Source organism: Crotalus tigris, unplaced genomic scaffold, assembly GCF_016545835.1.
Source record: "Crotalus tigris isolate CLP2741 ecotype Arizona unplaced genomic scaffold, ASM1654583v1 scf7180000024370.6872682, whole genome shotgun sequence".
NCBI classification, from domain to species: domain Eukaryota; kingdom Metazoa; phylum Chordata; class Lepidosauria; order Squamata; family Viperidae; genus Crotalus; species Crotalus tigris.
In genome coordinates, this window is record NW_024100540.1 from 6,760,468 (window position 1) to 6,784,999 (window position 24,532).

General features: G+C 39.0%; 1 protein-coding gene across 2 annotated transcripts in view; it reads right to left on the reverse strand.

The window, feature by feature from the left end:
* Positions 1–6,695: 6,695 nt before the first annotated feature.
* Positions 6,696–24,532, reverse strand: part of LOC120301186 (myosin-1B) — a 28,763-nt gene continuing 10,926 nt past the window's right edge. Inside the window, exons 13-38 of one of the 2 annotated variants that reach the window (XM_039328058.1) lie at positions 23,446–23,616; positions 22,821–23,124; positions 21,313–21,374; positions 20,382–20,469; positions 20,169–20,286; positions 18,884–19,007; positions 18,663–18,799; positions 17,604–17,859; positions 16,316–16,558; positions 16,043–16,219; positions 15,808–15,953; positions 15,629–15,719; positions 15,156–15,545; positions 14,314–14,440; positions 13,773–13,891; positions 13,009–13,205; positions 12,514–12,697; positions 12,227–12,392; positions 11,534–11,658; positions 10,740–11,048; positions 10,214–10,417; positions 9,490–9,615; positions 9,236–9,406; positions 9,056–9,160; positions 8,647–8,742; positions 6,696–6,976 (exon numbers count right to left, since the gene is read on the reverse strand). In XM_039328058.1, coding sequence (XP_039183992.1) covers positions 6,821–6,976; positions 8,647–8,742; positions 9,056–9,160; positions 9,236–9,406; positions 9,490–9,615; positions 10,214–10,417; positions 10,740–11,048; positions 11,534–11,658; positions 12,227–12,392; positions 12,514–12,697; positions 13,009–13,205; positions 13,773–13,891; positions 14,314–14,440; positions 15,156–15,545; positions 15,629–15,719; positions 15,808–15,953; positions 16,043–16,219; positions 16,316–16,558; positions 17,604–17,859; positions 18,663–18,799; positions 18,884–19,007; positions 20,169–20,286; positions 20,382–20,469; positions 21,313–21,374; positions 22,821–23,124; positions 23,446–23,616 — 4,392 coding nt within the window. In that variant the 3' untranslated portion in view covers positions 6,696–6,820. The remainder of the gene's footprint in view (positions 6,977–8,646; positions 8,743–9,055; positions 9,161–9,235; positions 9,407–9,489; positions 9,616–10,213; positions 10,418–10,739; positions 11,049–11,533; positions 11,659–12,226; positions 12,393–12,513; positions 12,698–13,008; positions 13,206–13,772; positions 13,892–14,313; positions 14,441–15,155; positions 15,546–15,628; positions 15,720–15,807; positions 15,954–16,042; positions 16,220–16,315; positions 16,559–17,603; positions 17,860–18,662; positions 18,800–18,883; positions 19,008–20,168; positions 20,287–20,381; positions 20,470–21,312; positions 21,375–22,820; positions 23,125–23,445; positions 23,617–24,532) is intronic. The other variant, XM_039328057.1, reaches the window with a different exon arrangement.

A 24,532-nucleotide genomic window follows, 5' to 3' on the forward strand; every position in this document is an offset into this window, starting at 1 on the left:
AACATAGTGTTATCAAAGTCCTAACCCTGTTGGATGAGAATATATATTCAATAATATACTGTCCTCAAACTCCAGGAGGAATATAAACCAACGGTAACAACACCAGGGAGTTCCTATCTGAATAGCTGTTCTTTGCAGGATCAGGGAGAGGGAGCTACAATCATCAGATCCACCAAAAGGCTGCCAGAGGAGAATCAATTTAACACATTGCAGAGTAACATAGCTAATAGGCCGATGACGCGCTCGAGGAGCCGGGCGCAGAGACAGGCAGCTGTATATAGGCACCTAGCATTTTAACTCTGATGACGTCAGTAGTTTGACTGATGAAACTCAGTAAATAACTTTTTTACTCACAGGCTTGTTTATATTAAACAGTCCTGCTTATTTTTATCCTGGTGTTCGCTTTTTTATATTTTTATTGATATGCCCAGGATTCACATTTTTAATGATATTAATGATATTAAGGAAATTCTCCTGGCAAAAAGGGGAGGAAAGCCTGTGGCTTGGTGATTAAATCACTGCCTAGTATGTAAACTGCTCAGGTTCGAATCCCATAAAGGGTGTGGCTAACTGAAGAGAGCAGAATGAGCTCGAAATGGCCATCTTAGTCTCCCAATTTAATTCTTTAACTCTTTGTCAGTAAAAGAAATGTGTGTGTGTGTGTGTGTGTGTGTGTGTGTGTGTGTGTGTGTATGTATGTATATATGTAGGCCTTTGGTTATTCGGGTTTTCTCCCATGTAAAATTGGAAGTGTCTTGGCAACGTTTCGACGAAGTCCCATTCGTCATCTTCAGGCTAGTGTTTTCAGCTTCGTGCTTTGAGGAGCAATGTGTGGTCTTAGCTGTTTCTTCCTTTTAACTGCCAGTGGGGGTATGAACTGATTGGGTGGGAGCTTGGCTGTGTTCTGATTGGGTGGAAGTGTGTTCTGATTGGTTAGGGGCTTTGCTGTGCTCTGATTGGCTGGGGGGTTGGCTGTGCTCTGATTGGCTGGGGGATTGGCTGTGCTCTGATTGGCTGGGGGAGTGTTCTGTTTGGGTGGGGGCTTTGTTGACCTCAGGTTAGTCTGAGTTGCAGGGGGGTTTAAGATGGTGGGCTGCCTTGCTATTTTGTGGCTTTGCGTTTGTGGTCATACCTCATCTTCATGGTGGGTGTCAGTTTGCTTCATGTATGGATTGGAGGGGTTTAAAGTGGCTAATGATGCAGCTGTGGTCTGGCTTTTGGTTTGTGGTCATGCCTCATCATCGGTGTGGCTTTGGGTTTGCTTTTTGCATGGATGTGTGGTGGTGACATCCTGTGTGGTTTTTGTGAGTGTGGGTCTGGTGTCATTCTTGTGTTAGGGAGTCATTTGTCAATAAGGGCAGGTTTCCAAATGGCTGGTAGGCAAGAAGTATCATCTCATTTGTTCATGCTGTGTGGGCATTTTTCTATCTCGATGGCTTCTCTGATTATTCTGTTATTAAAATGTTCAGTTTTGGCAATAGTTCTGGTATTTTTAAAGTCAATTTCATGTCCTGTGGCTTTAAGGTGTTCGACCAGGGAAGATGTTGGTTCTTCTTTTTTGATTGAGTTCTTATGTTCTTCAACACTCAGGAATTCTGGGAGTTGAAGTCCATTAGTCATAAAAGAGCCGAGGTTGCTTACCTCTGTCTTAGACAAAAGAAAGCATTATACTGTCTCAAGTATATTCTCCTCCCTGCAAAAAAGTCAATGAACTGCTAACTTTAGCTTGTAAAGAAATGATCCAGCTAAAATAGAAGATGTTCATGGTGACCTAGATGGGGGAAGGAGAAGAGCAGGCATGTCAAACTGCTGGCCTGCAGGCCAGATGCATCATACTGAAACCACACCCACCCCATTGCCAGGAATGGGGAAAAAGTCGTGATATGTCGCACAACATCATGTGATGCTACACGTTTGACATGCCTGGAGTAGAGAATTGATAGAAGGGAATATTTGTAGCACAGTGTTAAACTGAGGGACCCTTGGTACTCTCTGAACTTGGGTGTTTTCTTGCAGATGTTTCATTCATTAACAAGTTGGATAATGAAATGTCTGCAAGAAAACAACCAAGCACAGAGAGCCCTAAGGATCCCACAAATAGAGAATTGTTGTAGGAGCCCCTAAAAATGTTCTCCAACATGAGCCTGAAAACTCTGAAGACTAAACCTCTGGTCCTAGTGACCAAACCCGATTGGATCCTGCAGCATTATCCTGGGACATGTATATTTGCCTTCATTCATGAAAATTGTTTCTCTTATATATTCATGTATGAGAGAGACTTGCCACTAGAAAGAAGTAAAGCATTTTCTGAATTTCTGGTATGCCAAGCCCAAAAGGTTTGTCATAACTGGGATAGGGCAACAGGCAGAATGGATAAGCCCAGTATTGGCAGTGTTGTCTATTAGACTCCTGTATAATGTACTTTGCATGGGACTGCCCTTGAAGAATATACTTCTGAGGGTGTAATTCAAGATCCTGGATGTCACCATTAAAATCCTTTATGATTTAGGAGTGGACTACTTACAGGACTGTCTCTCTCCAGTTGTTTCCACCCATCCTATTCAATCTGGCAGGAACTGGATGCTGACAGCTAGGATATTGTCAGCTAGGGAGTGTCAGCTGAGGGGCACTCCAGAGGGACAGCCTTTTCTATCATGGCACTCACCCTTTGGGAACATCCATCCACCTGAGATTAGATTGGCACCATCCCTATTGGCCTTGCATAAGGCCTTGAGAACCTGACTTACTGCACAAGCTGAGGAGTAGAGAATTGATAGAAGGGAATATTTGTAGCACAGTGTTAAACTGAGGGACACTTGGTACTCTCTGAACTTGCGGGTCACAGACTGTCTCCTGGTTGTATGGATGATAGATTAGATTGTACCTAGCTGCTATGTGTTTTTATTCTGGTTTTACAATATGTTTCTTGCATTTTTATTTGTGTTATCGTAAGCTGCCTAGAGTCAAGTAAAAGTGACATGGTGGCTAAATAAATAAATAAAATTTACAATAATATATTTATCTTCTAACCATTATTTCTCCAATCATAGAACAATAGTAGAAAACAACTTAAATCTATAGAAAATATGTATTAAGATGAAGTGTCATTGTGACTTTTGTACTCACAAAACGAGCATAATTTTAGAGAGGGAGCCTTCTCTTATTTTGGGAACTGTTCTCTGCAAAAGGTAACTGAGAAGTCTATGGCATGGTTACATAGGTTCAATAAATCTAAGAAAAGAACTATATAGTACATCTGATTATTTGAATCCTATTCTCTTGTACTTCTAGAAAATGTTTGGGGAAATGTCACTTATACATAAAAGGATAGCTGTCAAAAGATGGACATGCAATTTGCCACAGCCAACTCACTATGGCCAACTCGCTGCAGGACAATTCACCACAGGACAATTCAACAAATACAAAAGTTAAACTAAATTCAAGATAACTGTGGCCAATAATAATAAAATAAAGAAAGTCAATCCAGAAATACAAGAGTTACAATAATTTTCATGAAAATGTGGTCACCAGTAATAAAAGTAATTGAATGAAACGATTACTACAACATTCAATTGTCCTGTGGCAAGTTGTCCTGTGGTAAGTTGTCCATGGCAAGTTGTCCATGGCAAGTTGTCCTAGACCCATCAAAAGATAACTAGTAGCATGTTAACCTCCTATTTTCTCTATAATAATCTCAGTCTTTGGTCCAAACATCCCTCAGAATCTCCTTTTGATTTCTTGCATATGCAGATTCTGTCTTCTATCTCTTCATCACCAGATTTCTTCCCACACATGCTTCCTAATTACATTACACTATTGCTTGTAATTTTTTCATTTTAGAATTTAGGATTGCTTTTATAAATCGATTCATGCCTGTGAATATTTTGAATGTAAACTTTAAACTAACTCTTTGAGTATATATTCTCAGTCAATTCATTCTTGATTAAGCCACAATGTCTCCAGTACTGCAGCACCACCTGTGATAGTTCATATAAACAAAAGTGAGGAGGAATTTGGTAGCGTCTCTTCAGACTAAATTTAATTGAAATCAGAAGATTTCTTGAATTGCAGCTCACTTCATCAGATCCATGGAATGAATAAACTAATGTAAGATTTAAACTGGGATGGGACAGAGTGGGAAGGGAGGAAAAGTTAGGTTGATTGTGCAGATTATATGTGAGACATACAGGTACTCCTCAACTTAGGACAACAACTGAGCCCAAAATTGCTAAGTGAGAAATTTGTTAAGTGAATTTTGCCCCATTTTACATATGTTCTTGCCACATTTGTTAAGTTGTTAAATTAGTAAAAAGGTTGTTAAGTGAATCTGGTTTCCCTATTGACTTTTCTGGTCAGAAGGTGGCCAAAGGTGATCATGTGACCCCGGAGACACTGCGACCATCATAAGTATGAAGCAGTTACCAAGCATCCAAATATAAATCACATGACCATGGGAATGTTGCAATCGTCATAAGTGTAAAAAATGGTCATAAGTCACTTTTTTTGGTGCTGTTGTAACTTCGAATGCTCATTAAGCAAACTGTCATAAATCGAGGACTTACAGGTATATTATAAGAACTTTATCAGTTAAGAGTGTAATGTGTTAAATGTAATATGTATTCTATTTATTGAGCTTTTCTAAGATTGCCTGAAGGTTTTGGGTGCATTAGTTCAGCAATCTCTCATTCAATTGTACAGCTAAAGATTTCTTGTTATTGTTCTAAAATAACTACTTTGATATTTATAATAGAGTGTCTTGGAATGCTCTGATATTACTTTGCATTTGTTTACTTCTGTCTATGCATTGACATCCCACATATAATGTTTGACATAGAATGCTGGACCAGCGGAGCTATAGACCTGATAATGTAAGATCTTTTTAGATGGAGTGATTAAAAAAAAAAAACAGGTAATCAACTTAAGCCACCTTGAAACATTGATATATTAAGAAACAAATCCAGTGCTTTTTTTAAACATTAATCTTACAGTGAAGCAATCTCTGCTCTGAAGAGCTATAGTATTTACCTCCTATAACAAACTTATAGAATAATATATATTTTTGTCAGCTCTGTAGGAAGGCTAAAACAATTATTGAGACTGTCTGCAACAGAATCTTGCAAGTTTGATTATGCTGTCCCTTCTCCTTACAGTTCAATGAATTAAGGGGGAAGCTGCCTGAATCTACCTAGTTCCGTGGTGGTGAACCTATAGCACAGGTGCCACAGGCGGCACACAGAGCCGTCCCTGTGGGTACGCACACCATTGCCACAGACAGAAGGACGCAGGCCAGGCTCTTCCCCTCTCCATGCATGCGGAGTCCGGGAACAGCTGTGAGAGCTCGGTGTGGTGAGGGAACCTATAAAAGGAGCAGTTTTGGCGGGAAAGTGAGTGAGCGGCCTTTGGAAATGACCAGTGGTGGGTTTCAAATCATTTAACAACTGGTTCTCTGCTTCACCTTCCCTCCGTTTTGGTCACCTGGGCTGCTTGGGGGGGGTCAGCTGGGGTAGGGCAGGAGGGTGGGGGGGTCAGGTCCCAGGTAGGGGAAGGTGAGAGGGTCTGCCTAGGGAGGGTGGGAAGGCTGGGATGCCTCTGTGGAGTAAAGCCGCCCCCCCCCCACTGGCCGAGCCTCTCATCCGCACTGCAGTCACATAGGATTGAATAGAAGGGGCACTGGGTGGGAGCTGGGGGGGCAGCTAGCAGGGGGGAAATCAGAGCCGCCATCTTCCTTCCGCAGTGCAGCCCCAGCAGTGTGGGCGGAGATGGCCCCAGGACAGCCAGAAAGGAGCCCTCACCTGGTGCAGGCCCTGTCTACACAATGGCTCTGATGGGGGTGGGGGCTCCTTCCCCTGCTGCTACCTCCACCAGCTCGAGTATGGATAGCACAGCTTCACTTCCAGATCTGCTGCTGGCCGGGCTTGGCAATGCAGGGATCACCGCTGCTGTCTCCTTCTTCCCTGTGTGGTTGGCCGGTCAAGGGGCTCGGAGTAGCAGGAGCCACCATGTAGACAGGGCCCACACTAGGAGGGCTCCTTTCCGGCCATCCCGGGGCCGTCTCCACCCACGCCGATGGGGCTGCCATGATGCAGGACAGCCAACAGGTTGTGGCTGCTGATGGACACCGTCAGCCCCCATGCGCTCTCTGACCTCTTTGTGTGGGAGCTGATGGTGTCAGGCAACAGCTGCTCTGGCCCCTGCCTTGCCTTGCCTTGCCCTGCCCTGCGGCAATTGGCACACCCGCCCTGCCTCACCTCGCCTTACCTCCGCAGGATGAGCCTCCAGCCCACCGCCCCATCAGCCAGAAGCCCCCAACCCTGCCTGGCCCCCACAGGCATCCCTCCCCACAAGCATCATCGAGGTGGTCACACCCACCGCGGTGGCCAGTTGGCTATGCTCACCTGGCACACAGCGATAAATAAATGGGTTTTGGGTTGCAGTTTGGGCACTCGGTCTCTAAAATGTTCGCCATCACTGACCTAGTTGGATAATTATTGGGTCTCATTGTTCTGGATTTAAAAAAAAAATGCTTTTAGGTAAAGTTTTCTGCGTATCTTTACCAAAGCCATCTTCTTTACTGTCTGTAGTCTTAAAGCACATTTTTCCCTTCTATGTGTTGGGAAATTCATTTTTATTAAGAGGGGACATGAAAAAGATGTATCCACAGACTTAATAATAGGAAAATAAATCACAGAAAGTGGTTTTTCCAATTGCTATAATCTTTATTTTCTATAAATTGAGGCAAAATAAATAGTAATTACAAAGAGTGACAAAGAGCTTCACATTTTGCGCTTCTTTTTTGTCACTTTGCCGTTTTCAGGTGAGTTTATTCTTCGCTTACAACCACCTTCTTATGCACTTCTCTGGTCTTCACCCTGAGTTTGTTCACCTGGGACTCAGCAATGTCAGCCCGTTCCTCAGCTGATTCCAGCTCATGCTGAATCTTGCGGAACTTGGAAAGGTTCACGTTGGAAATTTCCTCCTAAAAGTCATTATTAAAATTAATAATTATTATTTTCCATTTCTTGACAAACATTGACAAAAATTAGATATTTAGATAGTACAATTTTTTTTAAAGAGGAAGGAAATGTAGGTATAACCAAAATAGCTCCTCTTTCTATCTCTCTAACAGAATATCTCCTCAGATTTTCTTTGTGTCACATCCAAATAATTTTTACTTCAAATCCACAAGTGAATCTTTTTCTTCTGTTTCTTGCCAAATAGTAGCAGGAAGTTGTTCCCTTGTATCCCATCAGGATGAAAAGCTCATAAAGTTACCAATCCAAAAATGCTATGTAGATATTTTAATCCTCCCCTCAATAACAGATTGTTTTAAAGGTAAGGTAAAAAGCAAGGATTGGAAAACATAGGAGGGTTTAAAATGATGGAAAATATTTTCCCACTTAGATATATTTTTAGAATACTTTTTTATATGGGAGTTAAATAAACGTTCTTAAAAATGGTCCTTCCGAATGTATTAATCTTTGCCTAATTATAGTGTTTCTTGGATTTTGTTAGCATTAAAGATATACTGGAATTATAAACTGGATTTTTGCTGCCTATCAGGAAGTAGCTAGTCTATATAAATGCAAAAATTAGAAGACATCCAATATCCCCTTCAATCATAAAAGGTCTATGATTACTTATTTTTAATTTATTTATAATTGCCAAAAAAAGCAGTGCATACATTGAGAGCCCTTTCTCACATATACACCAGGATTAAGGAGAAGATGCCAAGTTAGGCATTCCCTATAACAGGGGCTTACTACCAATGGCAAAATTTAGACATATTTTGGCTTAATGGAGCACTTTGTAAGCTTGTGAGTGAAAAGTCCATTTTGGAACTGCCTCTGCTGGAACACTTGTGTAAAGCAACACAGTCTGTTTTCTGTGGGGGGGAGCGAGAGGGGGAAACAACATTATTCAAAACTGGGAAGAAATTGTGTTAAACAGTTTCAGAACTGCTGCCCTAGTAGAGAGATGATGGCAATATAAGTTAGCAAACCATTATCTTAACTGTCAGGAGGCAAGGCCAAGACAAATGGCCCAAATGGTTCTTGAGAGATAAGATTTCAGACCTTTAGCCTTTATAGGTTAAGCTATACTCTCCAAGAATCATACTAGAAATATACTCCATGAAGGGTCTTTGGTGGTCTCTGAGCTTGCTTGTTTTTTTGCAGACGTTTCATTACCCAAACTAGGTAGCATCATCAGTGCTAGTCTAGCACTGATAATGTTACCTAGTTTGCGTAATGAAATGTCTGCAAGAAAACAAACAAACTCAGAGAGCACCAAAGACCAAATATTCTCCTCTATTAGTATACTCCATCCTGATCAGGATTAATATCCTTAGCATTTAGTGAAAAACATGCATGTTCATATAAAAATTAGAATTTAAAAAAAACATACACAATATATATATTATTTTCATATAAAATTGGTTATTGGTGCAAGTTTCTTTTGCTTTCTACATCCTCTTCTTCAATCAGTGATAATAAGCTTCATTTGTTTCTATGCTTTATGTCCCTCAGTTCACTGTGCCATATGAAGATTAATTTGGTTTGTAATAACCAATTCAAAAACTTTACTCCTTCTTTAGTATTCTCTTCACAATTCTAGTTCAAGCAACTCCAACTTCAGAAAAATACTTACAGCTTCTTCAGATTGCCTCTTATATGCTTTCACTTTCAGTTGCAATTTGTCCACCAAATCCTGGAGTCTCAGAACATTTTTCCTGTCTTCCTCAGACTGAACAAAATAGAAAAAAAAATAACATGAGAATATAGATGATGATGAAGAAGAAGATAGATAGATAGATAGATAGATAGATAGATAGATAGATAGATAGATAGATAGATGAAAGAGAGGGGGAGGGAGACAGAGTGATTCATAGATATTGATAGAGACAGAGAGAGGAGAGAAAAAGAAATAGAGATAGGGATTATTTAGATGATAGATAGATAGAGATAGAGATAGAGATAGAGAGAGAGAGAGAGAGAGAGAGAGAGAGAGAGAGAGAGAGATAAATAGGAATACTGATCATCCTTCAAAGATAAGTCACCTGGTAAGACAGCTCCTTCACTCGTCTCTCATATTTACGAACACCTTTGATGGCATCAGCACTACGCTTCTGCTCATTCTCAACTTCAGCTTCCAATTCGCGCACCTGGAATACAATAAACATTTAGCCCTTCTATTATAGGGTTAGAAATGCATGAAGGTGCATACAAGGAATACTTACTCTGTGCTCCAATTTTTGGAGCTGCTTCTTGCCACCCTTCATTGCCAGCTGTTCTGCCTCATCAAGACGGTGCTGCAGATCCTTCACACTCTGCTCTAGATTTTTCTTCATCCTCTCCAAGTGGGCACTGGTGTCTTGTTCCTTCTTCAGTTCTTCTGCCATCATAGCTGCCTGTTTACAGAGAAATAACTACCATTCAGAAGCCCATTCAGGCCAATTTGAAGCAGTTTTAAAGGAAAAACGGTCCAACTCACATCTGTGATGGCTTTCTTGGCCTTGTCTTCTGCATTGCGTGCCTCCTGAATAGATTCCTCCATTTCAGATTGGAATTGTGAAATATCTGTTTCCAGCTTCTTCTTGGTATTGATCAAACTGGTATTCTGTTTGGAGGGGAAAAATAAACTTTTTGTAAACCAGCAAGGCCGATTTTATCATTTGGATTCCTATTCTTTTGTAAAAAAAATATTGCTGAACATATTTACAGTTATTAAAAATACACTACACAAACTATGCTATTATGATGAGACTAGCCTGCTTTATTGTCTCCTCCCTGTAATCAAGCTGCAGAAGAACCTGACATGGCAGAACAGTGCCTCCACTGATTCTGCTGCGGGTAGAACCAGCTACGCTCAGTCTAGCAAGGCTGAGATTTATTTTATAAATATTAAGAACTGGTGCCAAATTTGCCTAATTTCTTGTTTTATTTTCACCAATAATTTTCTTTAGTTATTCTTTTTAAAATGCAAGCTTTGAGGCAGGGATTCTTTTTGCTCTTTACTACTACATTGTGTTTTTCAATTAAAGAGCAACATGGAAAAGTTTCAGATAAATAGCAAATGTGTATATGAAGCTCTCATGGGAATCTACATCACATCATTCTTTTAAAAAGATAGCATAAACCTCTACTAGTTCATATCTAGTCTGCATGATTGCCTTCTTACATTAATGAAGTCAGCAATGTTATGATTGCTTACTTACCTGTGTGTGGAGGAGCTGCACACGTTCACTGGCATCCAGAAGCTCCTGTTCAGCCACTTTTCTGGCCCTCTCTGTCTGTTCCAGAGCTGCCCGGAGCTCCTCAATCTCAGCCTGCATCAGGTTTGCTCTGCGCTCAATCATGGCCACTTGTTCCTTCAGATCATCCTGGCTTCTCAAAGCATCATCCAAATGTATTTGAGTATCCTAAAACAAGATGTGGCAATATTTGTCTTGGGAAATGTTTGCAATACAAGAAAACAAAATGCAACTCTTTCTTGAATATCATGCTGGAGGTGGTTGATGGACCAATAGATGATTCCCCACTCCCCACTCCCCACTCCATGCATCCCACTCCATGCCTCCCCATCTTTTAATTAAAATTACAATTTGTATTTCCATTAGAAATAGTTATTTTTGTGGTCTTATTGTTTTTAATGTGGTAAGTCATCCAGAGTGGCCCGGTGGTGAGATGGGCGGCAAACAAATCTAATAAATAAATACATAAAACATAGAAGTAATTATGTACCTTGAGCTGTCCTTGTGTGTTCCTGAGGTTCTTTTGTGCTTCAGCAGCTTGACGGTTGGCATGACCCAGTTGAATCTCCATTTCATTCAGATCTCCCTCCATCTTCTTCTTAAGCCGTAGGGCATCATTCCTGCTCCTAATCTCAGCATCCAGCGTGCTCTGCATGGACTCTACCACTCTCAGGTGATTCCTCTTCAGCTGATCAATTTCTTCCTCCTTCTCTGCAATTCTTCTGTCGATGTCAGATTTCACCTGGTTGAGCTCAAGTTGGATGCGCAGGAGTTTGCCCTCTTCGTGTTCCAGTGAGGCCTTAAAGCACAAAAGATAAATTTATATAGCCATACAGTAGGAACTTCCAAAAGTACATGTTCCCTGGAGAAAAATGGATTCAGACGGTTGTTTTTGCATGATCCTGAACAGAATAAGATTCATCCAATTAATCTATTTTCAGAAAATTAAAAAAAAAGAAATTTAAAAATGAAATTTGTATTCTTGGAAAAAAAAATTAGCATATGGATGCATGCTACTAAATACTGTGATAACAGACCAATTACTGTCTGCTTGTCATGATGTTTCCAGATTGAGAGTCAGTATCATACTGCATAGAATTTTTTGGAAGCCAAGAACTGCAAAGGACTTTCATGATCTGATTTAGACTTCCTGCTGGTCAACAAATTAGTAGGGTAAATGGGCTTTTGTGCTGATCTGGTAAGTTATTTTCTTACAGTCTTTTAAGTAGCCTGTTTAATTATTTAAAATGTTTGTTGCTTTTCTGTGAATGATGACATGATTACCTCAGCCTCTTCTAAGGAAGCCTGGAGTTCACCCTTCTCCTGTTCAATCTGCTTCTTCACTTTTTCCAGTTCATGGATGGCCTTTCCTCCCTCAGCAACCTGTTCCGTTAGGTCGGAAATCTCCTCTGTTAATTTCACACAAGAGAAAAAAATAAGAAATTATGGACAGCATGGCAATTTTCATGAATCATCCTTGCTCTTCAGTTTATGGGGGTAAATATGATTAATATTTGAATTGTTCAGCATTGTTGGATCATTGGCATAAAGCAAAGTTTATATTTTTCTTATAACAACTAATTAGCAAAAGAGTTTTATAAGTTAAACAAGACAAAAAAAATGACTCTGCATTTTGCCACATCAACCATGTTCATGCTTATTCCAGTCTTGGGTTAAAGGACAGTATGAAGACGTTTCAACCATATGGGACATGTTTATTTCAATTTTGTAAAAATAAGCTAATTGCTGTTGCTATGGTCTTTTTTACTACTTTAGAGAAGAAAAATACTTGAAGGGATTTTCTGCATTGGGTACTAAAATAATATGACCATCCATGGTCACCTCAAATGAGGTACATTATTTGCCTCAAACAACACAATAACTCAGAGGCAGTTCTGTATCATCTGATTTCTTTTCTTAGCTCTCTCAGTTAATAGATTCATAATTCTATCCATGACTAGAAGAAACACAGCTTACGCTGGAGATTCTTATTCTCGCGCCTCAGAGTTTCCAGGTGATCCAAGGATTCTTCATACGCGTTCTTCATCTTGAAGAGCTCTGTGCTCAGAGACCGAGATTCCTTCTGGGAAGCTTCCAGTTCAGACTGAGCTTCCTCAAATTTCTGTTTCCAGTCTGCCAGAATCTGTAAAGGGTCAAGGAGTCATCAGTGTCATACAAATTTGATAAAGAAATAAAATAATAAATTTAATTGGCCCAACGTCTTGGTGCAAAGTGTTCTTTTTTAATCATCAGGAGCAAAATACCTTATCAAAGTTCTTCTGCTTCTTATCTAGAGCTGCACAAGCTGCATTGGACCTTTCCACATCAATCATCAGGTCCTCCACTTCATTCTGCAACCTCTGCTTGGTCTTCTCCAGGGAAGCACATTTGGAATTCACAGCTTCTACATGTTCCTCAGCTTCCTGTAGACGCTGAGCAAGCTTTTTCCTGATATAATTTAATTATAGATAATATTTAGGGAGGCCTGGGATCATAATATCTCAACACACTGGTGTAAGAGCCTTCTTTCATGTTATCATGCGCAATAATGCCATTTGTACCCATCACTCTGATAGAAGCACAAAACGTGATCTCAGTACTTACATGCAGACACATTTTATAATCAAATGTATATATAGACAAATTCCCCTCACATCTACAAGATGTATTTTGATGTTTTAATGTTTACATATTAATGATGTCATTAATTTCTGTTTCACAGACACATTTGTTCCACACACAAACACACTTTCACTTACTTGGCTTCTTCCAACTCTTCTGTGCGCTGAATAGCATCTGTTTCATATTTGGTCCTCCACTGAGCAACTTCACTATTGGCTTTAGACAATGACCGTTGAAGCTCAGCCTTGGCTTCTTGCTCCTCTTCAAACTGCTCCCGGAGCAAATCACAGTCATGGCGAGCTGACTGCAAGCCATGTGCCAGGGCATTTTTGGCCTGAGATAAAAAAAAAAAATTAGTAACAGTGATTTTCAGAATTCTGTTTTTACCTTCTCTGTGCTTTACATTTACTATGTGTCTGTTTTTTTTAAATCTATTTACTTAATATGTCTGAAATATATTTACATTGTCTAGTTTACTTTATTGACAAAATTGTTAAAGAGGAAATGTCAGTTTAAAATATAAAACAAATATACTAAATTCTCATGGGTCATAGTTCATTCCATATTTGAACTTATCTAATACCCAACTTACAAAGCTGTTCCTTCTTCATTAATTCTCTACCTATCTACCTATCTGTCTCTGTCTGTCTGTCTGTCTGTCTGTCAGTCTGTCTATCTATCTATCTATCTATCTATCTATCTATCTATCTATCTATCTATCTATCTATCTATCTATCATCTACTTGGCCACCCATCTCAAATTCATGATGCTGGATGTCTAACAACAGTTTAAAATATAAAAAAACATAATTATAAAAGCAAGGCACACATTATTCACAACAGTGCTGCAGTACCAAAAGATGGGGCTAAGATTTATGCAATACATAGACAAATTTCACACCTTCACTTCTTCCTCAAGCTGCCTCTTCAGTTCCTCAATCTGCTGTGTGAAGGCTTGTTTGCCTCTTGTGAGTTGAGAAATCAATGTGTCTTTTTCCTCTACTTGGCGGGACAGTTCACCTAATAAAAGACATTTGATTATAGTTAGTTTTATAATAGTCACAAAAGCAAGAATAACTAATATTATAAATTATCTTGAAATTAGTAGATTTATTTTCAATTTCAAGCAGGTATAGAAACAAGAGGGGAACTAGTTTGGTGTAGTGATTAAAGACAACTAGGCTAGAAATTGGACAATTGTGAGTTCTAGTCCTGTCTTAGGCATGAACCCAGATGGGTGATTTTCAGCCACACTCTCAGGAAAGAAGGTAAAATGAGGCCAAGAAAATTTCTCTAGGCGGAAGAAGGAAGGAAGGGAGGGAGGGAGGGAGGAAAGTAAGGAAGGAGGGAAGGAAGGAAGGAAGGATTCAAGTACTATAAATGAAATAATGTTTATAATGGGAAAATGTTACAGAATAACACAATTTGTTCTTCTGTATTACCTGTTTCTGTCTGCAAACGTGCTCTTTGAGCATTGAGGTCATTAATTGTTCGCACATGTTCTTCCTCCTTTGATTTAAGCTCACTGAGCTGGTCTTCTAATGTACGACTTATCTTCTCAAGATTTGCCTAAATGTAAAATGTAAAAAAAAAAAAAAAAAAGGAAAGTGGCCTTTCATATATTGAGCACACAGTTCCCAGTTAATGTTTCTTTAAAGATAAAATGTTTATCTGTATAAAATAGGCTATCCCCCTCCAATGTACTTTGGCTTCCTCAGATACTAGCAGTATTACACTAGAATCAAAAAGGAAAGGGGAAGATGGAGGAAATGTATTCATCTTATAATTCACAATAGTACTAAAATAGTTCTTTCTGTTGTAGAATATCTCTAGATAACCTTTTGTCTTTTAGAATTTTAACAGTATACAAAGAGTATAGTGCCAGAAGTTGCTTCAGAAAGATGATTAATTACAAAGCAGTTTTTAAAACTCGCCAAGCTCTTAACAACCAATAGATAGTGAGAGATGTATAAAATTGAGATGTGTAAATTTTATACACAATGGCTTAAAAATTATGCAGATAAGCATATCGTCTGTTGTAACACACACAAATATGAATTGTAGATAAAATGTTTGTGGGTATCTTTTAAAATTATTTTAGAATCTGGAGATTCAATGTACGTGTTAATTGCTTACTTATGGCACCTTATTTTTTATATATGCAAATGCTTACATATTCATAAGAATTATTGAAAACTGTTTTGCCCACATTTTTAAATCAAATGATTTGAATTATATCCTGACTGTGCCTAACGGAGACATTGTCTATACTTCTATAGGATACCTTAGCTTTAGAGACAGATTCCATATTGCTTGCAAGATCATCAATCTCCATCTTCAGTTCACTCTTTTCCTTCTCCAGCTTCTGCTTCACTCGCTGCAGGTTATCAATTTGTTCCCCAAGTTCAGCTGCACTGTCTGCGTGCTTCTTGCGGAGGGCAGCAGCCGTGGCTTCATGCTGCAATGTGGCCTCTTCAAGGTCCCGACGCATTTTCTGAAATTCTGCCTCACGTTTCTTGTTCATCTCAATCTGAGCTACAGTTGCTCCACCAGCTTCTTCCAGACGCTCACTGATCTCTTCAAGTTCCCTGGAGAGATCAGCCCGCTGTTTCTCTGCTTTGGCGCGAGATGCCCGTTCTGCCTCAATCTCCTCTTCCAGTTCCTCAATACGAGCCTAGAAAAAGAGAGGCAACCATGAACCCTGAAACTGGCATCCAGAGAGCTTAATTCTCCCTTCATGAAGATTATATGACAGACCTGCAGCTCCTTGATCTTCTTCTGAAGCTGGGAGCCCAGGGCCTGCTCATCTTCAATCCTGCTCTGGAGTTGACTGACTTCAAAGTCTTTCCTTTTTATAACAAAATATAAAAGTTAGCCCCTAAATCAGAAAACTCCATTTAGCACAAAAGTCCATCAAAATAGGCATTACTACTTACTTCTTCAGCTTTTCATCCAGCTGCTGCTTATCATTTTCCAAATCCATTGTAGATTCCTGAGCTAGCTTCAAATCCCCTTCTAGCTTCCTCTTAGCTCTTTCAAGGTCCATGCGAAGTTTCTTTTCTTGCTCCAGAGACCCTTCAAGCTGAACACAAAGAGACCAGAGTGATTGTCTCATCACAGCAGTACCTTCACTTCAGCCCAATTCTTCTCCAGAGATGATAGGGTACTTACGTCATCCACCTGCTGCTCCAGCTTGGTCTTTGCTTTGGTCAGAGTGTTCACTTTGTCCTCCTCTGCCTGCAGATCATCCAAGGTCTGTTGATGGGCCTCTTGCAGGGCTTTCTTCTCCTTGGTCAGTTTGGCAATGGTCTCGTCCAAGACCGCCATCTCTTCGGTAAGGTTTTTCACCTTTAGAAGTTGAACAGACAGGGTTAAGATGTTCTATGTATTCTGAAATGGCAACAGTAGGTAGCGATTTAATTTTGGTATATTTTTGGCTAGTACCTTGTTTTCTGTAGCATGCTTCTCCTTTTCCACCTTGGCCAATGTCAGCTCAAGATCATCTATGTCTTTCTTCAGTTCTGAGCATTCGTCCTCCAGTTTCCTCTTCTTGGCTGTCAACTCAGCATTCATTTCTTCTTCATCTTCAGCCCGCTCAGTCAGCTCCTTAATTTTAGCTTCCAGCTGGATTTTGGCTTTGATGAGCTGATCACATCTCTCCTCAGCATCTGCCAAGCCATCAGATTCCTATGGAAGGAAAGTATAGGTTATTTAAAAAAAAAGATTTCTAATTAAAATATTCACATATATACAAAATTCCCTACTCTAATTGAGCAAATCACATTTTACTAAAAATTATGCACAGGGATCAACTCTCTTTATATTAATTGGAACAATAATCAAAGGTAAATTGTTCTTGTACAGTATGTTGGGCAAGTCAATATGATGCAGAAAATATATTCAGTATTTATTGATTTGTGATGCTACTCAACTGTAACTGTCTCTTTAATGAATATTGATAGTTTGTTAGTTAAATATAAAAGCAAAAATAGTTTACCTATTACAATACAGTTCTTAGATATCTTTATGTTTTAGGCCAGGGGTGTCAAACTCAATTTCATTGAAGGCTGCATCAGCATTGCGGTTGCCCTCAGGGGGCCAGGTGGGTGCGGCCTACTGGGTGGGTGTGGATGGAGTGGGTGTGGCCTACTGGGTGGGTGTGGCCAGCTCTACATCGTTTGCATCAAGGTGCCTGTGGGGTCCTGGGCAGGAGTGGGATAGATCTGAGGGTCTCTGGCAGAAGGGGGTGGGACCATGGCAAGTGCCAAGGCATGGTCCACTGGAGGAGCCTCACTGTTCCTCTCAGGCCATGGGGGGGCCTTATGGAGCTAAGACTGAATGCGTTTCAGCATAGAGGGCCACCACAAAATTGTACATTGGCTCCCAGCTGGCCTGGGCCAGGGCCAAGGCAGTGGGGGCCGTTCCCTCACTGTTTCCAGGATGGCTTTACGGGCCACAGGAAACCACTTCATGGGCCGCATCCGACCCCTGGGCCTTGTGTTTGACATGTCTGTGTTAGGCCATTTACTTCTTAATTACAACACTGTGTAACAGTATTGCAGATAGAATAAGTAAATATGAATTTGAATGCAGATAGCAATATGAGGAAATCTCTTAATAATCCCAACCAAAAACTGCAATGAAGTTTCATCTGCAAGCTTCGAAGTACTGCTTGCTAAACTATATTGGACTGTTTAATCAAACAACAATATTTAATATCTAACATGCTTACAGCTTGGACTTGAAGTTGCAAGTCATTTCTCTCCTGCATTAGGGACACCATTTTTTCCTCTAGTTCCTTCACTTTGGCCTCTGCCTTGGCAAGGTCTTCCTTTGCTTTTTCAAACTCTTCCTTCATGTTGGCCATTTCCTTCTCTGACTCCGCGCTCTTCAGCAGGGGCTTGATCTTGAAGTATAATTTCATCCAAGGCCAGTGCTTCACATTCATGAATGAACGAACATTGTACTGAATAGTGAAGATGGATTCTCTGGAAGGAGGACAAAATAAAACTGATAAAGTTTAGAAGAAATTTTGTATGTACATATATAATATAAATCAAGCTCTCTGCTTAATCACCAGTCTAATCAGTTGCAAGATTTGAAAATATTTTCAAATCTGATGACTGTGGACCCATATGTTGTACAATATATCTAATTAATGCAAGATAAGGCATTAGTTGGATATATTGTACAATATATTGGGCAACTGTCATTTCATCAGATTTTAAATAATTCCAAATTTATTTATCTTGGAGTAAATACAAAAATAAAGACTTAAAAATGGGATAGGCACAAATAAATCTTACTTTGAACACTTGGATATCTCTAAATTTGCCCAAATAGAATTCTGCTTTCTTGACAAAAATACTACATTGCATTTATATAATTTTTCACTAATGTAAGTTAAAGAATATAAGATGTAAGAAATATAGATTAATGCTACTTCACAAATCTTTTCAAGTGCATTTTTAGAAAAAGGTCTACACAGATAAATATGAGGTAAATGTATTTTTTGAATGCATAATTTCTGCCATGTTGTGCAATGAATTGTCCTGAGGACTTGAGATTTTTCATGGCTACTGTCCTTATATCATGCTACTGTACTTATATTATTGCTAAATGTTCCTAAATGTTCTATACTATATATTATAGTTTGTTGTGCATGCTACAGTGGTTTTCCAACCATCAGTATGGTCCATAGTTCATAAGTTATATCTTTGGGTATTGAAAGTGATCCCTATATGTGTCTCTTTATGTATGTCTCATTTTATTTGTAATAGCAAAACTTTACCTTCGTTCCATCATTTTCTTGAACTCAGACCTTGCTAAGAATCCACGACACATAGCTTGGGTACGTGTAATCAGTTGTGCCAGCTTATCATCTCTCATCTCTTCTAGAAGACCCAGAAGCCCAGCTTTGAAAAACACCTCGAGTGTGGAAGAGAAAGTATAATAAATAAATAATTGTCCCCATAAACAATGTTGTCTTTCTGAGTCAAACAGTCACCTTACCTTGGTGTGGCCAAATTTATACTGGGTATGATCGACATCAATTGATCCAAGAAGTTTCTCAGAAGCCTTCTTGCTATCTATGAATTGTCCCTCTGGGATGGCACTTGCATTCAGAACTTTGTATCTATTAAAGAAAGCAGAGATTACAGTTGCCTAACATTGGAAACCATGATATTAAGAAGACCCCTAGGGATGAAACTCATTTTCATAAACATCCAAAGAAAAATCTATCAACAGTCAGACTACCTCCTGCTCTCCACCCTATATAGAAACATACAGTCTAATTCTCTAATGTGAACCCGTAATGTCTATGGGGAAGACCAAAATTTGTATACTACACTGAAGTATGTACAAAAGAGCATGAGTGTTGCATTTTGACACATTTTCATTAACTTGCCAATTTTGCACACATATACACACCTAGCCCCTCAGGTGACATTGTTGATAACCTAGCAACTCTGAATAATGGTTATCTATTACTAGGAAAGTTTAGGTCATACTCAAAAATTCTACTAAGCATCCTTCTTTCAGTTCTGATGACAGCAGAACTGTTTACTGTTTCTTCCTGGGTTTTCAGTTTAAGAGGACTAGAAGTTTGTGTTTAGTAACGAGAAAGTGTACACCTATTTGCCGTTTAATAAAGACTTTCTAATCAGCACGAGAACAAACTCTCAGACCTACCAGCTATGACTACTTCCTTAAAGCAAAGAGATTGGCCAATATGATTGACTTTCCTAGAGATTTATCAATATCAACTTGTCATCATGCTTCTAAATACTTTGTTAGCACAAAATAATATATACTGTATAGATACGTTGCATTATTCAAGTCTGTACAAATAAACATCTGAAACTCCTGAACCAAATGTGTAATTCTTCATCATATCCCCAATTCTATTCTAGATAATGATGAGTTATGAATGGAAGTAATAAGATTTTGTTATTTTCTCCCTTAAATTCTTAATATAAATTATATAATTTTATTTAATAAATAATATGCAGTACTTCTGACAACTATATGGACCTGTTCCTGAAGCTTTCTTGGCAACATTTTCTCAAATAGTTTGCCATTGGCTTTTTAGGAATGAGAATTATTGGCCCAAATTCACCCAACTGGCTTCCATGCCCAAGGTAGGATCAGAAAACCTAGGTCTCTGCTCCTCCCTAGACCATATGGCGCTATTTATATTTAATAATTCAAGTCACTAAAATATAAATTGCTCTAAGATGGAGACATTAAAAACAGCTAGAAACCAAACAAGTTGGTAGCTGGAAATCAGTCTGACCTCTGTTTGAAATCAGCATAAATAATCCTGCTGGGAAAGCCTTTCCTGCAAATTCGGATACCTTCAAGTACACCATTACATCTCAGTTGGTGCAATACAAGCTCATGTTCCATGGCACCTTAGAAAAACCACGGGAAAAAAAGATATTACTATGCATATGAAAGGTAAATTGCATTTTTCTTTTTAAAAATCAAACACAGTTCTATATCTTACCGGGAGTTTTAGTTTCATTGGGGATGAGACAGCGCACAAAATGTGGATGAGTGCTCCTCAGATTGGACATCAGCTTGTTTAAGTTTTCCTGTAGGATTTGAAGGCAAAATTTACTTTTTTAAAAAAGCAACTTTATATGTTAAGAAAAAAACTAAAGAGCAAACTCCACATTTTGCCATAGGGAGCCAGAAAAAAAAAAATTACTGTGAACTTTCCCCACATTCTCACAAACCACCATTGTCATAATTTAACACTTTTGTTCTATTCTGTGTGAGATGACATTTATGTTGTAGTATATTGATTGACTTTTTTAGGACAGTGCATGTTCTTTACCTTTTGAGAGCATGAGTGATTTTTAATTAAATGCTGTTATGATTAAGAACTGTTTAATAACTCAGGGCTTAAAAGAAAAAGAGCTGAGCTGTGCACTGGATTCAGTCTCTATAATCTTTACTTTGATGTATTCTCTTAAGGACCATTGGTGGACTTCTATTGTTCTAGAATACTATAGCCTAATATTCAACTGTTCTTATCTTGCTTTTCCTCCTCTGAGGGGGCTAAATATGTTTATTAGTCTATCAGCTTATGGATATTGAAAGCTGCTTTATGCAAAGTTAATCTATGTAGAAAAGTCAACTGGCAAAAGCTTTGCAGTTGGACTCTTGTCTTATATTCAACTTTGGTGGACTCTTCCATCTTTTCCCTTGGAAAACCATTGTCAATCAAGAATCAGACAATGGCTCTCCCATCTTCAATTCTGCAACTGCCAAAAATGTGTTTGTGTGTGTGTGGCAGTAAAGCATGTATTCTATCACAGAGGTACATCTTTCCTTTTATTCTACACCCCCCCCCCCCTCAGATATTCTCAGTTTATACAGAGAGGCACATCGTTCCTGCAAGGAATAAAGGATAAGACATCTGAGTTCAATACCCTGAAAAGGGCAGACACAGTCTGGAAGGAAGAGCCCTTCTTCTTGGCAGCCTTCTTGCCCTCTGGAAAAAAAAAGAAAAGGTGGGGGGGGGACCACAATTAGACAGTTATCTGGGGCTTAATAATTTATTCTACAGCACAGTAACTAACAATAGGTATAACACATTGTTGTGTTACAGTTTGTTGAACAAGATATACAAGGGCAATTCGGAAATAAACCTCCATTTGGTTATCAATAACAGACACTCACAGATACAGAACTTTTATTATACACATTAGAAAACTACAACATTACTTTACTTTTCGATATAATCACCATTCAAATTGAGGCACTTATCATAACATCTTATAAGGTCTGAAATTCCTTAGTAGTAGTCGCTCAGCACCAAATCTGGGCTATGGGGGGGGGGTGATCAAAAACACCACAACGGAACTGCTTCAAAAGTTCTTGGGTGTGTCTAGCAGTGTGCAGGCGAGCATTATTGTGAACCAATATCACACCGGAAATGGTGCCATAGAAAATCCCGCCAAATGTGAAGATGCCAAAGGAGTACTGCTAGTGAAGTTTATTGAGTGTGATTCGACCATCAGTTCAGACATGTACTGTGAAATGTTAGGAAAACTCAGACAAGCCATCCATAACAAGCGTTAGGGCATGCTGACTTCTGGTGTGGTGTTGGTTCACGATAATCTTGCCTGCACACTGCTAGACACATCTAAGAACTTTTGAAGCAGTTCCATTGGGATGTTTTTGATAGCCCAGATTTGGCGCCGAGCGACTACTATTAAGAAATTTCAAAACTTGTAAGACGTTATGACAAGTGCCTCAATCTGAATGGTGATTAGGTCAAAAAGTAATGTAATGTTGTAGCTTTCTAATGTATAATAAAAGTTCTGTATCTGCAAGTGTTTTTTGGTCAGTGTGAGTCACTTGGCTAGTCTTGCTCTGTCATCCTAATCAATCTCATAGGGTTGTCATGAGGATAAAACTCTCAGAGAAAAGGTGAAACATAAGTACTTTAGCTAATGTTAATGTTAGAATTATTTGTAGAACATGGGGCAAGGATGTGCCAAGGGTCTTTAGGAGAAACTAAAAAACTATAAAGCACTACATATATATGTAATTTACTTGTTAAGCAAGTATTAGGAAATATCTGTTTTAAACATGTTAAGGCAGTCTGCACCTTTTGGGGCTGTTGGGCACATTTAAAATATGGAGAATGTGGTCATTTGCAAAATGGCTATTGAGGGTTTGCCCATTCACAAAATGTTGCCATTTGGGACATCATCATTTACAAAACAGCAATTTATTTTAATGGTGTCTTTTGGACATCAAGTGCAAATTATCTGATTTTTCCATTTTTAGCTTTACAGAAATGAATTCCTATGCTGAGGATTCCCTAACCTGTAAAAAAAAAATCATCTGGGAATAGCACTGAACTATTCCTTCCATGAGCAGTTGTTTTGACTCTGATGTTTATGAATCTGTTTCAAATGTTAAGAATTACCTTCCGCTGGACGGTCAGCAAACAGTAAGGCCAAGGTCTTCATGGAAGACTTCTGAAACAGGCCCACCACGGTTTCATTCAGGGGGTCCTTGTTCTTGTCTAGCCAGCCGGTAATGTTGTAATCAACAGTGCCAGCATAGTGCACCAGTGAAAAGTGAGCTTCAGCTTTCCCTTTGCCAGGCTTGGGTTTCTGGAAATTGTTGCTCTTGCCAAGGTGCTGGTCATAGAGCTTGTTCTTGAAAGATATGTCTGTTGCCTTGGGGAACATGCACTCTTCTTCCAGGATGGAAAAAATGCCCATGGGCTGTAAAACAATGAGTGAAAGAGAGTTGGCCACTACATGGACTAACTAAGTTATTATGTACTACTTCACATAATATCATAGTTAGTAATTTTCAGCCAAAAACAATGGCTTTCTTGTGATAGTCTATGGAGCAATATCATTAACAGCACAACAAGCATTTAAAATATCTTGAGTAGGGAAACATTGTTACAAATATAGCTGCACCATAAAAGATATATCCAAACTGTAGCTTTAACTAGAGGTACAGCTCACTTATGCCAAGGCAGTTAAGAGTCATTAGTTGAAGTTACTGCAAAATTAAATATAACTTTTGATCAAAACCTTCTCAATGAGTTCGATGCAGGCAGCCAGGTCCATCCCAAAGTCAATGAACTCCCATTCAATTCCTTCTTTCTTGTACTCTTCTTGCTCCAGGACAAACATATGATGGTTGAAAAACTGTTGCAGTTTCTCATTGGTGAAGTTGATGCAGAGCTGCTCCAAGCTGTTGTACTTGGGAGAGAAAAAAAGGAAGAATTTGTTTCAAAATCACACAATGTATTGGATAATGTTGGTGTCCAAATATTTAATTGTAAAGTATTTTTCATCTGTTTGTATAGATAATACCAGTATAAAAAAATTCTGAGTTATAACAAAAATTCTAAGTTTCTGCATTAAACCCATCACCCATAAATCCTGAAGGATAATTGTAGATACTATAAACAGAATGATACTAAATTTTGACTAAATAAAATTGCTATAGGTTTATTTTCTCTTTTGCATATAGAACAGCTAATTAAATTACTTTCTTTCTTGGTCATGTACATTGCAGAGCTTCCCCAAACTGGCTAACTGTTCAATTCTGAATATAGGTGTATATATACAAAATGAAGCAGGGCACAGGCTGATAGAATTTTGTCAAGAGAATACGATGGTCATAGCAAACACTCTTTTCCAACAACCCAAGAGACGGCTCTACACATGGACATCACCAGATGGTCAACACAGAAATCAGATTAACTATGTGCTCTGCAGCCAAAGATGGAGAAGCTCTATACAGTCAGTAAAAACAAGACCAGGAGCTGACTATGGCTCAGATCATGAGCTTTTCGTTGCAAAATTTAGGCTTAAATTGAAGAAAGTAGGGAAAAACACTAGGCCACTTAGGTATGAACTAAATCATATCCCTGATGAATATACAGTAGAGGTGACAAATAGATTTAAGGAATTAGATCTGATAGACAGAGTGCCTGAAGAACTATGGACAGAGGTTCATAACATTGTACAAGAGGTAGCAGTTAAGAAGAGGTGGCAAAATTACACAGAATAATTATACAAGAATGAGCTTAATATCCCTGATAACCACGATGGGGTGGTCACTGACCTCGAGGCAGACATCCTAGAATATGAAGTGAAATGGGCCTTAGAA